Below are 16,518 nucleotides of genomic sequence, written 5' to 3' on the forward strand. Positions count from 1 at the left end.
GAATCTTAAATTACTTTGTTTAAAGACTACTGAAATGGTCCTAATTCCATTTTGTTAGAATCTTTCATTGGACAGTGATGGTTGTTTGCTTGATTCCTGCCTATAAAGAGAATAGGTGAATATCTTTCTCATCATTAGGTCTGTGTCCCGTAGTTAAAGAGGATCCCCCCAGTGCAGTTGAGTGTTAGCCATCAGCTGTCTATGTGGCACATGGCTGATTGCTGCCAGCTGCTGCTCACACTAGACATAGATTTGTGGTATTACCTTTAATTTCAAGTTGCATCATGAAAGAAGAGGGTGGGAAGATGATGTGCCAGCCACTGGGCCCCAATATTCAGGCTCTTCTACTAGGCCTCTTCCTACAGAGAATCTGCAAGAATCTGTGAATACTTTTTAGTCTCCAAGAGCAAGCAGCCAGAGTTTCTTTAGAGAAGTAAAGATTACTCTTGTAATGCTTGCTTCCTTAAAGCTTGACTTTATTTGATTGGCTTCACATTTGCCTGCCACCCACTTTTCTCCTTGACCTTGGGAAGTGACGGCTTCTCAGAGGCAGATCTTTATTAGCATCATAGTCTCACTGACTTACGTGGAACTGTGAAAGTTTCCGTAGTGGTACCTCCATGACTGGCTGTTCTGGTGCTCACTGTGCTGGTTAAGACTGTAGCCTACATTTTGTTGTGAGAGAGAATATTTAGATTTGCTTTTAAAGAAAGCGCACACACTTTTTGTTGAATTAATTTAATTTTATTTGTATTAATGTCTAGGTGGCTCATGTTGGGACTGATTTGCAGAAGAGATGAGCACCAACTGAATGTCATTATTTCTGGTCATGCTTATCTGCTCTGAAAGTCAGCCTCAAAGTTGAGCTTCTTATATCAACACCCACTTTTGAAAATGCACTAGTGACTCTAGTGTCTAAGTAAGGAATGCCGAATAGAAGCCAGGTCTGGTATCCAAGGGCAGCACGTTATTAAGGGCAAATCACATCTTCAGTATCAAATGACGTCAAAACTTATTCAGTCAGACTACTAAGACATATATTGCTTACAGATGCCTCGGGTAAACAAGGTTCTTACAATAAACTGGCTATTGTGGGGTATTAAACAGAGCTGTACAAATCCACAGTGCTCTTCACAAAGAGAAGAAAACACACATTTCAGTTGTGTTTACATTTCTTCATTCTTCAGAAGCAGCAAGCCAGTCCTTTGTTCACAAAGAGCCTCTCTCAAGAAACTTGAAATGCTGGTTCTCTTACCACTGGCTGAAACAAAAGTAATCAGATCACATCCTTCAATGGAAAAGACCTAACTTCCCATTACTTCTATAGTCTGGGAGGTTTTGGCTAAGACTGAAACACGATTCTAATCCTTTGGATCTTACGACTATTGTATGGTGCTCAGGGCTCTCCTTCGGATTCTGGCATCATAGTTCCCTCGGAATCGAGTGGGCATTGCCCATTTCTGGTACCTGCAACCTGCGTGTTTTCATATGATCCTACGTGGGTCATACATGGAACAGGTGGTAATGCTGCTTGAAAGATGGCCTTATGTCTTTCAGCTGCATGCATTTTGTAATTCTCATGCTTCAGTGTCTGTGCTGAGAGGAGAATGCTATATGATAAGCTACTTATACAGTAGTTGAATTAGATTTGTGAGGCTTAGGTCTTGCCAGTATAATCCAAATGCTTTATTATGATTTTCATTATAAAACACTGTCTAGATAAGAGGAATGATATACAAAAAAAATTATCTGGAGTTCAGCAAGGTGTTTTACATTTTTCTTTTGTCTTCATAATAAAAATATTGGATAAAAAATGAGTCCCAGAATAGTAATCAAATATTTTCTAAACAATGGTGGTGCGTAAAGCTGGAGGAGGTGACTCTGGAGGGGTCTTTAAGTATGTTACAGGTGAAGGACTGTTCACAGATCTCTATCCGTATTTAGGATTGACCTTGAGGTTGCCCTCATCCAGTCTGAGCCACAGGAGCCAACCCTCTATATCTGTATCATACCTCTATATGAGGTATGGCTACCTCAACACTATTCACATCATACTTCTTATTTACAAGTTCTTTCAGAGACTGGTTTGTAAACTATGTGCCTCTCTTTCCTTGCTTAGCTCTACTTAAAGACAGTAGAGAGAGGAAGTCAGGCACAGAGGCTGGATCCAGAGGCTCAGTCCTCCAGGGAGATGCTCTGGCTGCTGGCCAGAGTATTTCCCCTCCTTTAGTTCTGGCCTGGCTCCTCTAGCACACCAGGAGCCAGGAGAAGTGGGGAAAGGGAAGTTTGCCCAAAGCGAGGCATTTTGCCCTGCACTAAAGTGTATGTGCAGAGGTGTGTGCAGCAGCAAAAAGTAGCAGCACAAATTACTGCAACTGCAAGCACACACCTCTGCATATTGGGATACACCCAGAGAAGCTAAAGTCAGAAATGGGGTAATGAAGGCTTTCTGCTGGCAGGCTTCCTGTGCTGGAGGCCTACAGGGTATAGAAAAGTTCTAGAGTTCAGAAAGGGGAGGTCTAGGAAGCTAGCAGTGGTAGGGTTAGTTGATCTTGTTCTTGGAAGCTCAGCAGAGCGGGGATTCAGAGTGTAAATAGATCTTGTATATGGGGTTGATGATGACCTTTAGGTTGACTCCAGTTCAGTCATAACCACTGTGACTTTACAGAGGAGGTATAAGTGCAAAACATGAAAGTAAAATAGTAGCAGCACAAATCTGTGCTGCTACTTTTTGCCACTGTGCATGCCCCCACCCTTGTGCTTTGGTGCAGGGAAAAATGCCCTGCTTTGGGCAAACTACCCTTTCCCTGCATTTCCCGGCTCCTGGCTTAGAGCCGGGGTGGAACTAAAGGAGGGAAGACACTCTGGCCAATAAAAGTTGACCTGCAGCCGCTGGCGTGTCCATTCCCTGCCCATGTGGCCAGCACAAGGTAAATCATGAGCCATGGAAAGCAATGGTTGTCTGAACTTACGAGGTACTATGACCTGGCAGCGGGGTTCCCACATCTTGGCATGGTTCTTTGGTACCCACAACCAACAGAGGAGACCCTTATCCCAGACCACGTGTTCCCTTTTATCTGGGGTGAACTCTGTCTCTTGCTCCTGAGCCATCTGCTGGAGTTCCTCCAAGCTGGGGTCCTCTAGAACCTCCTGCTTGAACTCCTCTTGCCCAGCTAAGCAATCAGCAAGGAGTTCTGGTGCTCCTGTAAAGAGTGCACCTTCACCCTTAGGGATGTCCTCTAACTTCTCCCCAAGAGTCTCAGTTTCCTCTGCCACTGACTGACCAGACTCCTTCCTGCGGCTGTCACTAAACCCAACCTTGAGGTCGCTAGTTTCCTCAATGGCTGGTGGCTGGTCGCAGTCTGAGGGAGTCTGAGTCTCTCCCTTCTCCCACTCTGCCCCAGTAGCCAATTGGGTGACTGGGCCCTTGGAAGTTTCTGCTCCTCCCATCTCAGCCTTTCTGCTCTTTTGATGAGTCACCAGATTAACATGGCAAGGCTCTAGGAGGTGGTCCTCCTCCCATTGCAGGTATTCTAGCTCCAAAACATCACGTCTCACCAGGATGGGAATAGGAGCCCCTTCCAGCACTTCTAGTTCTATGCACATCCTGCAGCCTCTCCACTCAATGGGGAAACGGGTTACCAGTACATCAAATGGCTGAGCCTGCACCCCTTGAATGGTAAGGGTCTTCCCCAGGACTATATCCACAGGTGAAACAAGGTTGATATCGATTAATGACACACTGGCCCCTGTGTCTAGTTCCCCGACAAGGATTCTCCCATTTACCATTATAGTAGTTTGGTGGGCGGCCATCACCTCCTCTGGGTTAGTAAATCTGTAGCAACAGGTACACCCCTCAGAGTGGCTTGGGTCTCCCTCCTCACTGTTTACAGCTGTTGCATGTCTGACTGGCTTGGGTTTGTTGCTTAGCTTTGGGCAGTTGGGCCTGATGTGGCCCAGCTCCCTGCAGTTATAGCACCCCCTCTTTTCCGACTTGGGTGGTTTGGCCGAATCTGGGGCCACCTTGCGCTCAGCAGGAGGTGGCCCTCTTTCCCCTTTTGGGACTGGCCCTCCCTTCCCCCCTTTGTGGAACCCCTTCTATTCCTTCCCAAAGTAGGAAAGCTTTTGGTTCAGCCCCTGTCTATTTAGCAACAGCTGGTCTGCAATTTTTGTAGCTTCCTAGATTGTTTTAGGGCCCCTATCCTTGACAAGGGTTTTAATCTCCCTCGGGCATTTGTAATAGAATTGGCCCAGCACCATAAGCATGTCCACCTCCTCCACGGTGGAAGCTTCAGCTCTCTTTTTCCATTTCTAGTATGAGTCCCATAGCAGGGCCCCAGATTCGTTTATGGTCTTTCCCAGCTGGGGGCTCACACTACGGAATTTTTCTTGGAAGTAATCTGGACCTAACGTAAACCTTACATGCACTGCCTCTCTAAAGGTGTTGTAGTTATCCGCTGATTCCAAGGGCAGGCTATTCAGGACAATGGACATGTCGTCCTCGACCAGAGCAGCCATGTGTTTCATGAACTCTTCTTTTGGCAACTTTCATCGGTGTGCTGGGCTTTCAAAGTTGCTTAGGAACACTTTGGGATCATCCCCATCTTTGTAGCGAGAGAAGACTGGGGTGTTCAGTCTGGGGGTGCAGCTGGGTGCTTGTGGTTTCAGCATTTGTCTGCAACCAGAGCACTGTGACTTTGTGCTCATGTTGGTGCAGGGGTTCTCTAGTTCAGGGGTGGGCAAAATGTGGCCTGCGGGCTGGATGCAGCCCACCAGGCCATTCTATTTGGCCCGCAGGGCTCCTAAGAAATTTAAAAAATTATTATTTATCTGCCCCTGGCTGCCAGTCATGTGGCCCTCAATGGCTTGCCAAAACTCAGTAAGTGGCCCTCCGCCTGCTCTAGCTTCATGCTTGTACTATTCCTTCCCATGCTGGCACTGTGTCTCCCGCTGGCGCTGGGCCCCCAGCTCCATCCCTTTCAACTCTAGCTCATGTTTGAACCTGCACTCTCGTGCCTCAGCTTCTAGCTGTAGCTGGAATTTCTGGAAGTCCCACTCAGAGGGTGGCCCCTCAGTGCCCCCCGTGGGTTCTGGAAGGACACATGGAGGTGATCTTATGGCCTGGTCATTATCACACAGGATTTTAATCAGGTCTTCCCTCCTTTGGTCCTTCCTCACTGGAAGGCCTCTCTTTCATCAGCTCTCTCAAGTCGGCCACCGTCATATGGTCATACTCGTCAGCCATCCTAGCTGTCTACACTGTCCAGTAGACCTGATGCCAAATTAGAAATTATTTGCTCAAGGATTTTCACCGACTCTATTCCTTTCCCCAAATTATGCCTTCAACACAGCAGGTTGTCGGATCCCACCACATGTGGCAGGCCAATAGGGGGTGCTCCTGCGCTGAGCCACCCACCTCACTGTGCCTGACCACCTTCCAGGCTCTGAGTGCCTCCCCAGGGGTGCCTCATGTCTGGCCAGTCACCTTCCTGGAGCACACCTGCTAGCCTGGCGGTAGAGCTGCCACCACCCAGGGATGGGCTTGATTCTGGCACTGTGCCCCCTGGAAACACAGGCCTAGTAGCCCCCAAGGGTACTTGACTCGCTTCAAGAACTTGGGGTGCTTCCCTCAGTCGGAAGCACAAGTAGTGGTCTCCCTTTGTCAGTTGAACCAAGGGGACCCCAAGGCATAATCTAGACCCACACCTAATAAGTCTTCCACATTAGGTACAAAGGAGAACTTCATTGGCTACAAGGGGTAGGCTTGGAATAGGGTACAGAGTTGAGTAGTATCAGAGAAATCCCATAGAGAAGCAGGGTGGTTGGAGTGGCCTTTGATCACATATCCAAGTTATTGCAAGCGATATATCTAGTTAGATCTCAGGTAGCTTACTTACAAGTATCATCCAGAGGCAGGTGGAGATTCCCTCTGGAAGCAGGCAGTTCCTTGATCATGAGTTTTGAGAGAGAGACCACGTTTCAGATGGTCCAGCTCTTCTCTCTCTATGAGTCTTCCTCATGGCTGCTGCCCCTTCCCCATGGGCAGTACTTAACTTATATAGCCCTTGTGACCTCATTTACCTGGTCCAATGGAGGCCAGCACCTGTTGGCTGTCAGCCAACCAATTTGAAATGCATCACTGGTTGCTGGGCAGACTGGCAGTCTCTAGCCCACCAGGGAGCCCAAGCCCCTCACCCAGGAATGTGATGCCAGTCACACAGGCAGAGACAGCAGGTTTCCTCCCTCCCTCAGGAATATATCCAGCTCAGGTTGCCTAAAGAGATAGGATAGGGTGTGTACCCTCTGCAGGGCCCATCCTAACCATCACAAAGCAGAGTTTTTGGGGAGAAACAGAGGTGGCCTTCTGCCACACAGCTCATAATGAAACATCCATGCTTTCATGGTGAACTGTAGCAAGCATGTCCTAAGTTATAGGATATGCAGTACTGGTCATACAACTGTGCTTGTTAATTATTCAATTGACTATTTGGTTCTGTGCACTTAAGTTAAAGAGTATCAATTCAAATGCAAATAAACATTTTTCATATTTCATAAAGTACTTTTGTGTTGCCAGTAAATTGTTTATCTTTAAGCAGCACTTATGATAGATACCTTCATGAGGTTTCTAGATATAAGCCAGTATCGTGTTGAATGTGTATGATTCATGCTAGAAGAAGGTGATAGTACAGTTACGCCCAGAAATAATCAGATAAGAACACACAGAGAAATGCTTGTGGGGTTATTTTTAAATGATACATTTGCTGTGCTAATGGTAGAAAAGGATGTTGCATATTTTATATATATATATGTATATATATGAATTACAAATGGAATGAAAAAATATCTTAAGCTTATTAGGAAAATAAAACTAAAGGGAAATCATATAACTTTTCTAATGTGGAGGGAAAGTGTTTGTTAAAAAAAATTGTACTATCAGAAATCACAATGGATGATTAATGAGGTGTCTTGTGAAAGAAAGGGAGAGTTTTGCTTTTGATAAAACCAAGACATCTTTTCCTTTGCAGTTAATTTTAGAAGCCCTCATCATCAACCCTAGTTTTCTATTTTAAGAACATGTTGAAGATGTAAATTTTCCTGGTTCACTTTTGTGCTTTGTCATAATAAATTTAAATCTTAAAAATCAGTCTAAAAACATCAAGCATGTAGCAAACCTGCCATGTGTCTGCGTGTTTCTATCTAAAAACTATTCCAGGTTCTGTCTTGGCAACAAACCAAACAAATTCTGAAATATGAGTTCTCACATCATCTCTTAAGAAAAAAAAATCTTAGAAATCCCGGGAATGTCAGTTAGGGGGCTCAGCAGAAGTGATGTACAATACAGAACCTGTTCTCAAGGAAGCCACAGAAATGAATTATTTCTCTTTGCAGAGTAACCACCAACAACAAAGTTCGGGAGCAGGTACTTCTTGAACTGAGTTTTGTAAACTCCGACCTGCAGATATTAAAGGAGGAATTAGAAGGACTTAATATCTCAGTTGAAGTGTATCAGAATGCTGAGTAAGTGAAAATTGATATTATTCCTGTATCAACCATCCTCTGTTTACTCTGTGGGAATAAAACTGGTGCTGGATGAATGTGAATGCTGGACAATAATTACATGAAAGAATAGTGAATAAAGGGCAGACAGAAAGAGACAACATGTTTTCTGAGCACTGTTGAGTAAAGGGTTAGTCCATGTATTTGCATTTATCTTGGGAAAGGTATTCAAAATAATTAATTCTTAGCCCTTATCCTTCAAGATCCTGAGTTCTGCCTTGAAACTGGCCTTTATAGGAAGTGAGAGTACTTGGTCCTCTAGGGAGGTGATCAGTACCTGGCAGGATTGCCAATGCCAGAATGGCTAACCTATTGAATGTGTTATGCAATGAATAGCATGTTGCACAAACCTAACGATGTGACATTTTCTCAATGGAAATGCAGTACATATAAGAGTCTCCTTCTCAGCTGGAGATGAGAGCATCAGTACTGTTTTGAGCCTGAAAGCAGTATTTAAAGGGATCAGTAAGCAGCAGAGATAACTACCAAAACGGAATTTCCCCAAATTTTGTGATTTGTCACTCAAAGCAGGATGAACAGCTGAAATATCAAAAGCTTTCATGGAATGCCAAAAAAGATATAGATTGAGAATCATCAAAAAAAATGGACATGTTTTGTCAAAAGAAACATTCCTGAAACTAAACATTTAGTTTGGGGTCAATGTTAATTTTTACATCCTGCTGAGATCTCAAGGTAACTCACAGGAATAATAGTTGCCCAGCTGTCATGCCCTCATTCTTAGAGTTACCATATTTCCAGTTTCAAAAAAGAGGAGACCTGTTCAGGGAGGGTGTAATATGATTGTGGGGGAGGCAGTGATATGCCTGTGCCCTACCCCTGCCCCTCACTCCCAAGCCACAGCCCCACCAGCCCTGCTGATGCCCCTCACTCCCATCCCAAAGCTCCCTACCCCCCCAGCCCTGCTGCCCACAGCTCCCTGCTGCCCCGAAGAACCCCCTATCACCTTGTCCCTCTGGAGGGGCAGGCAGTTCTCCTACCTTCCCGGCCTGCTGCAGCCCCAGAACCCAGACGGATTCCCCCTGCGCTGGCAGGCACCTGCCCCTCACGCACACCCAACCCCTGACACGCCCCCCAGCAGCTTCCAAGCCCTGGCCCTCCAAGTCCTGCCCCCCACAGACATAGCTGCCTGGACTCCTGGGATGCATGAGTAGATGCATGTGATGCCCTTACCCCCAATCACCCTCCCCTGCTCCCCCCAACCCAAGCAGCTCCTTACTGGGGCAGGCTGGGAAGGGCCAGGAAAAACCTCAGTGCTGAGCAGAGGCAAAGCAAAATCCTGGACATTTGTTGATATTTTAAAAAACTGCCTGGATGGAGATGGGAGGACCCAGAAAGAGGACATATCTGGGACAATCCGGATGTGTGGTAACCCTACTCATTCTTCCTTGTGGGCCTTACTGCCAGTCAGATATGTCTACATGACATTGTGAAGTCTCCTTGTAGATCAGGGTTGTCCAACATGTGGCCCACCAAGGCATTTTCTGAGGCCTGTGGTGCTGCTTACTTTCTGTTTACTTTCGTTCCTACCCCTTGTTCCTCCCCCAGCCCCTCAGCAGCTTCCTGATGGCTGTTGAAGGGCTGGGGAAAGGACAAGGTTCCCACACACACTGTATCAGCTTGACGTTGCCGATGCGGTGCGTGTGGGAAGAGGAGTAGCTGTGTGCCGCTCGGGCCAGGATGAGCCCAGCCAGAGCAGCAGGGGCTCAGCTGCACTTTCCCCTACCTGCGCCAGTTAGTCCTGAGCGGCACACGGCTCCACTGCCGCCTCCGCTGGCTGGTGCCGACCTGGGCAGGTCTGTCCCATCCGGAGCAGCATGCAGCTGAAGCCAGATTCCCATGTGCTGCTGGGGATGGGAGGAGGCTGGCCAGGTTGGCACGAGACAGCAGAAGCGGTGGCGGAGCCATGCGCCACTGGGGCCTGACCGGTGCAGGCAGGGGGAAAATGCAGCTGAGCCCCTGTCGCTCCAGCCAGGCTCGTCCCGTCCTAAGCAGCACATGGCTCTGCCACCGATTCTGCTTCCCACAAGCTGCCCCCCTGTGCTGGCTTCCCACGTGCTGCTTGGGATGGGACAAGCCCGGATAGAGCAGCAGGGGCTCAGCTGCATTTTCCCCCTGCTTGCACTGGTCAGTCCTGAGCGGCACATGGCTCCGCCACCGCTTCTGCTGGCTGATGCTGACATGGCCAGCCTCCTCCCATCCCCAGCAGCATGTGGGAAGCCAGCACAGGGGGGGCCTTGGCAGGCAGGGTCCTGGCATGACTTCTGCAGGGCAAGGCGGTGGGAGCTGGTGTCTGCCGGACCTCACGCTCTGGACTCGCAGTGCTGAGGCCACCGGGGCTGCATGCGTGGGCAGCTGGGCACCATGGTGAGCGGGGCCATGCGGGTGGGCGGGCAGGTGAGGGGCTGCGGTGCAGCAGCCACCTCGCTCCAGCCCCTCAGGCTCGTGGGGCTGTGCTGCTCAGGGGATGGGAAGAGAAGCTATTTATTTCTCCCCTTCAGTCTCTGGGGCAGTAGCTGGCTGGATGCAGAATGGGTCCCTCCTGACCTTGCCCACCAGCAGCTACCACGAACCTTGCAGTAACAGGCAGGTGCAGTAGGGCTACACAGGCAGGGTCTCTCTGGCCCAGGACAGGGAGTGCTTGAATATGGCTCGCCGGCCCACTGGGTGATAAAAAGTTCATGATCCGGCCCCACATTCAAAAAGGTTGGACACCCCTGTTGTAGATGGACTGCCATCTTGGTTTGTTGTGGAAGTCCCATGAATCACTGCAGTGGTTTAGTCACAGAAGCAGTGTCACAGGGAAGAATGCTAACAAGAGGAACCCGGAATTATAGCTACCATGAGGCAGAGCGATTATTAACCTAAACCAAAATGAAACCGGTCACTTTTCCCAAAGTGAAATTCCACCAAAAATTGCTCTAATTCTCCATGGCAATTTTTGACAAAACTCCATGTTTTGCTTGGAAAATGTTTTGTTCATAGTGTGAAAAGCCTTTATATAATTTGACAAGTCAGATTATACCACAGATGTAGTTGGAAAGAGGGAAGTACAGCAGTATTGAGAGAGGTGGGAAAGCAGGTTTGTGACAGATCCCAGAAATTCAAAGGGCATTTTTACATGGGCCTTGGGATGCGGTGCCAGGCACTTTGATTAGCAAGCTGCACTAATTAAAAGCACTCATGCATCACATGTATCAGTGTCCCTGTGCCGAAAAAATGGTGGCGGGATGCTTTGAACTAAAGCTCAGCAAACGTGTTTTATTTCAGAGTGCCACAACACCATTTTTTCAGTGCAGGGATGCTGATACATGTGACGTGGAAGGCTGCTGGAGCGTGTCAGTTCCCGTGCTCCAGTAGACTTGATTAATCAGAGCAGATTAATCGAGTCTGCTGTGATGTGCTGGATTTCCACGTCTATAGGAGCCCAATGAGTCCTTTGGTGGATCACTTAAAATTGGTTTACTGTTTCAGGGAAGGGTTGCTGATCCTGGTCTTTACAGAGGCAGCACTGCTTAAGAGTAGTGCACTGTTATTTTTCCCACCCCTACCTCTTTTAAACAGTTTCCTTTTTTTTTTTTTAATGCTGTTTATACAGAGTCCCAAACTGCAGGCCACAGGTTAAGTAAAGCTGAATAAAGGTGACATTTGTAGCTCCTCTCTCTCGCCTTAATTATAGGCCATACTTTTCTCATAGGGAAGTGGGGAAATACCAGGAAATGCTAAGAAGGGGGGAGCCGTGTAGATGAAAAGGGTGGGAACAGGTATATTTTCACTTTAATTAGAACTGCTTTCTCTTCCCTCTTTGACCATTACAGGGGACCAGATCTCTGGGCAACCAACATATAATCAGGGAAAGGAAGAGGGAAGTTGGGAAAACAGTGTAAAATAGTCCCCTGTCAGAGCAGCAAACTTTTAACCCTCTACTTGCCTACCATTAAATGGGCTACCCCCAACCTGGCAGCTGCTAGGCTCTTAACAGACTAAAACAAAAAGTTTGGGACACAAAGCTGTCATACTTCCAGACAAAGACATAACTGAGAGTCACACTCTTGTTGCTAGAATGGATTGACTGGGATGGCACAGAAACAGATTATGCTTAAGGTCTGAAAACTGGAGAGCGAGTCCTCACTATTCCTGTGGCTGTCAAAGCTACTTTGGGAATGCACTAGGAGAATCACCACTCTTCTCTGTAAATCCAGTGATTTTTTTCATTGTCGTGAGGTCATGATGCAGTCTTCTACCTAGCAGTAAGCTTTACCAGTTTAGAGACTATCCTGTCTCCTGTTTTAAGCATGATGGCTTAGAGAGCAATTAGGCAATGGTTCTTCATTATACAAAGACCTTTTGCTTATTAGAGATACTGTTTAGTGATACCTTGATGAGACCATATTTGAAGAAAGAATATAATTTAGGGTTCTTTATTACAAAGCATGGGTTGCATGTCAAGAAGACCTAAACGGGGAAAAAGGGTTTTTTTCCATCTAACAGCAAAAATGAGAGTAGAATCTGTCCCAGAACATTTTTGATGAAGCAACAGGAACTGTGTAAATGCAACCCCCACTTTTGTTTTTTGTCTGTTTTCGTTCTGGTTGACTGCTGAATATTGAGCACTTGCCAACAAGTTGAGAAGTGTACTTGTCCCTAAGCACGTTTGTGTGACTACTCATAAGACTGTGAGAATACTGTTAGTATATCCCCTGGTCTGATACTGGCCGTGTGGTCGAAGGAGATTTTCATTTTCCCAGAATGAATCCATATAAGCAATGGATTTCTCTATTCTTAATCTATGGATTTGACATTTCAGTGACTAAAAACCAAAATTGTATTTGGAGAACTGTCTTAGAGAAACAAGGGCATGGTGAAAATTGTATACAGCCTCATTAGTTTCATTAACATGGATTATGAAAGACATGAATTAAATCAATAGGTCTTTTTTTAGCAGCTTGGTTTGTATTAGATTGTTTTTCCAAATGAACTATTGTATTAGCATTGCAACACCAACTAACTGTTCCTTCTAATTTCTGGTGAGGTGTAGGCAGTTTGCATTATCTACTAATGCTTATAAAGGTATTTGTGCCCCACTGTCATGGGGCAAAGCTGTCAACTCCACCAAGAGGGCTCTCTACATGCTGGCCTGAACAAGCACTGATTTTTGCTGCCCAGGTTCTTCATTACTCCTCAGCTGTCCCTGCCTACTTTCTGAACCATGCCAGTCAGTTCCAGGGCTTTCCTCTAAGGCACAAGGCTCATGAGTAGATGGCATTGCTGCTGCCTGCACAGACCTCATCACCAGAGACAGGCAACTTAGGTTCTCCTAGCTTTGCTGACTGGGACACCATAAATGAATCATACCCTTAGTGTTTGTAGTTAAAATTAGGTCAATTTAAACAATGATTAGAAAGTGAGTCGTGCATTTGCAGGAAAAAGAAAAGATTGAATAAGCTGTTGATTAGTTGGGACTCAGACACAAAAAGGAGGCATTTTTCCATTCAGACTACTATCTATCTACTCAACACACTGTACAACTGGTGCCTTTTCTCCTTGAAATAGGATTTTTTTTTATTTAGAGAAAGACATATATAAACAGATTTCACATTTGGGGCTAAATGCTTGCTGCTGTCTCTATTCATATGAGATGTCCTACAAGCAGACTTCTAGTACTAACATCATATTAGCCAGATTTATCCCTAGATCCAGATGATTGTTTTTTCTCAAGGATCAGTTTTTTCTAGTGCTGCCATTCCCTGCCTTATCACCTTCAGTAGTAATGTTTTATGGGCTGCATTCTTCCCTGACCCTAACATTCTCTAGGAGCTAGAGTATTGCACATTTTTTCTTAAAACGTATCATCTGATTCCACTGGTGTCAGAACAGGTCAGACCCCCCCCCTTCACCTGCACTAGAGACCAATTTCCATCAGTGGCTGATGCATGCAAACGAGAATGCTTAAGCATAAAAAATTAGCATAGGACTTACCTGGCATGTCTCCCTGCAATGGTAGAGCTGCTTCTGGCTCATGTGGCTTACACAAACAAAGGAAGCTGAATCTACCCTTTCTTTTCTCCTTGGTCCTTCGGGGTAGAATGACTCAGTATGGCAGGGTGCCAGAGCAGACCTTATTTTGTTGAGGTCTCTGCTGTCCTTTCTACTTGCAGAAGAGTCTTGATACACGTGGGCTCTGGCTATCCTCCAGTGACCATGCTGGCTGGGTACAGCTTGGGTGGGGAGAGAGAGAGTCTCCCTTTTCACTGGGGATAGACTTTAGTTGCTGCCTACCCACACTGGGGTCAACAGCTCCCCCTACTCACAAACACATTAGTGGTGTCCTAATTTATCAGGAGACACACCATGATATATTTCTTCCCCATCATATGCTTCTTTCATTCCTGAAATTGGAGCATGCATTTTGGCTGTTTATGTTGCTTTTTAAAAAAACAAGGAAAATACATGGTGTGAGGCTGAACAATTATACTTAATGCTGCCTAGTACAAAGGAAAAGCTGCATGTTACATGGATACTCATGAGGAAGCCCAGCCAGTGGCTATGCAGAGAAAGAGAGGTACCACTGCCAAATGAGCAACAGACAACGAGGGATTCATTTTCTGTTTTGTCTTTTCTCTTGTCACAGAGAAGCTTTCAGCATTCCCTTGGTACCGCTTGGTTTGAAAGAGACCAAAGAAGTGGACTTCACTATCCCCCTTAAGGTAAATTACAAAGACAGAATATTTAGAATCAGTTTTAACATGTAGGAAAATTGCAGAGGAGTTAAGTTGGAAGAGGTGTAGTGCTAGGTACAAATTCTAAACACATTTTTGTTTTATTTGCACTAACCTGATTTTAATGTGATCAATTAAGAATATAATCCATTAAGACATACCCGGTATTTGATATTAAATGTTCTTAAGAGAAACAGTTCTAGTGACTTCAATAGCATGACTCCAGATGTGCACCTCTCTAAACAAAATTTTACCAGTTCTCTTGTGTCTAGGCTAGTAGTGATGATGACTTATTCTTTTTTATGGTATTCAAAAGGGCACTGGGCACTCCATAGTTCAAACCAAACCAGGTCCTTCTCCAGAAGAGCTTACCATCTGGATGAGGATCAGTTAAATAATCTGGTTGCACACACTTTTGTGCTTTTTTAGGGCAGTTGAGGGATAGTTTGGCATCCAGACAGAAAACCTAAATGTATCAGTACTCATATATGCCTAGATTCTCTCTTGTGAGGGGCATAACTAGCCTATGCTGGGCAGAGGAAGCAAAATGAGATGCAGAGGCAGCTATAACTCTGCACTCCTGGGACTGGGGCAGCCCCATCTAATCAGGTAGGGCAGTTTTAAGCATGCTTTGTACCACTACTTTCTAAGTCCAGGGATCTGATATGCAGAGTGGATCTTGTTTTCTCCCTATTATGTAGGTACTTTCCCTGAACTAGTAAAATAACATTACACCTGGGAGCAAGGATTTTGCTCAGACAAAAAAATGCCATCTTTAATATGGATTTAAAGGTGTTCTCACACTTTCAGGTTTTTGATTGCACAAAAAAATTTTCAGCAAAGATTATAAAGGTCTTCCCTTTGGCACAGGAGAGTGTGCCTTTTACAGATATTTATTTTGGTGGGGTTGGCTGTGTTTAGTGTTTCTGTGTTTGAATTATATGATGAAATTTGTGGAAGGAAGGCTGTTTTTGTTTCATTTCCCTGCCTCTGGCAATCAGCAGCAGCCCTGCTCCATGGAGCAAGTAAACAACAGCAGCTTTACTAAGCCAAGAGCAACTCAGTTTCAGCTTCCCAGAGTAACTTAATCTGCATTCTTCCGAGCAAAACACTCACTGGCTTCAATGGGAGTTCTGTCTCAGACAGGAGCATAGATTGGGACTTGAGGAGAATTTGGGTTTTCACTGAAAGCTGTGGTGTAAGCCCCAAATACTCCTTCTTGGGAAATGATTGTTTGAATCAGAAAATAAAATCTTCCCTTTTCTTTTGATCATTTTTTAACTTTACAGTTCAAATTCAGAGAATGATTTGAAAAGTGACTTCAGTTAAGCACCCTTAGACTAATTTAGAGTTCTATAAATAAATTGTGTACGCAGGTCGGATCCTGTCCACAGAGCCATGTTGCCTGGCTTGCAGGGCTCCACATGGGTCTGGGAACTTGGCAGCAGGGGAGCAATGGCAATTAACACAGCCACCACTCTGATGGCAAATCTCCAAATCCTGTGCAGCTGGATTGGGCCCAGGCCCCATGCAGCTAAATTGGGCCCTGTCTGTGCCTGCAAAGTGCACTTGATTAGGCTCACAGATCGGATCTGGTCCATGGACTGACCTGGCACCACTTACCGAGCCTGTGAGGTGAAAAGGTTGGGCGCCTTGGTGTAAACTGTTTAACTTGCATGTTGTGGATCCATGGAATCACAATGGTGGAAATCTAGTAGAAATAAAGAGTTCATACATCCTTCTGTTAACATGCTGCATTAAGACTACTGAGGCTACTCTGTGGATGTAAGGGAGTCTGTCTACACTGTAGAACATAGGGTGGTGTAGAGATACCTGAGCTGGGTATCTTATGATCACTTGACTCCTTTGCTGTTTGTAGTTTTAAGTGTTTAGATGTTGCTTACAAAAGAGCAGGTTGTAAAACAAGTGGAGAAGATGTAATTACTGTTCCTTTACCCACACTGGCATCCCTTGTATCTGATACCAAAGCAAGGATACCTGTCTACCTGCTCTGGGGTGGGGGTTGGGTTAATTAGAGCAACTCCTGAGAGCTGCATCTCATGTATTCAGTGTCCCTGAATTTTAGAATAGCAGCTGGGGTACTTTTAATTAAAGCTTACTTGATGAGCTTTAGTTAAATTATTCCTGCCACCATTTTGAAATGCAGGGACATGGAGTACATGAGATGCTGTAGCTTTCTCCTTAGAAAGGTCTAATCTGAGTG

At 45.7% G+C, this 16,518-nt stretch overlaps 1 protein-coding gene across 2 annotated transcripts in view; it reads left to right on the forward strand.

The window, feature by feature from the left end:
• Positions 1-16,518, forward strand: part of RHPN2 (rhophilin Rho GTPase binding protein 2) — a 48,021-nt gene that overhangs the window by 10,742 nt on the left and 20,761 nt on the right. For both annotated transcript variants that reach the window (XM_090062723.1, XM_090062724.1), the window contains exons 3-4: positions 7,390-7,518; positions 14,207-14,282. In XM_090062723.1, coding sequence (XP_089918849.1) covers positions 7,390-7,518; positions 14,207-14,282 — 205 coding nt within the window. The remainder of the gene's footprint in view (positions 1-7,389; positions 7,519-14,206; positions 14,283-16,518) is intronic.

This window comes from Crocodylus siamensis, chromosome 9, assembly GCF_052110815.1.
Source record: "Crocodylus siamensis isolate JL-2025a chromosome 9, ASM5211081v1, whole genome shotgun sequence".
Taxonomy (NCBI): Eukaryota; Metazoa; Chordata; order Crocodylia; family Crocodylidae; genus Crocodylus; species Crocodylus siamensis.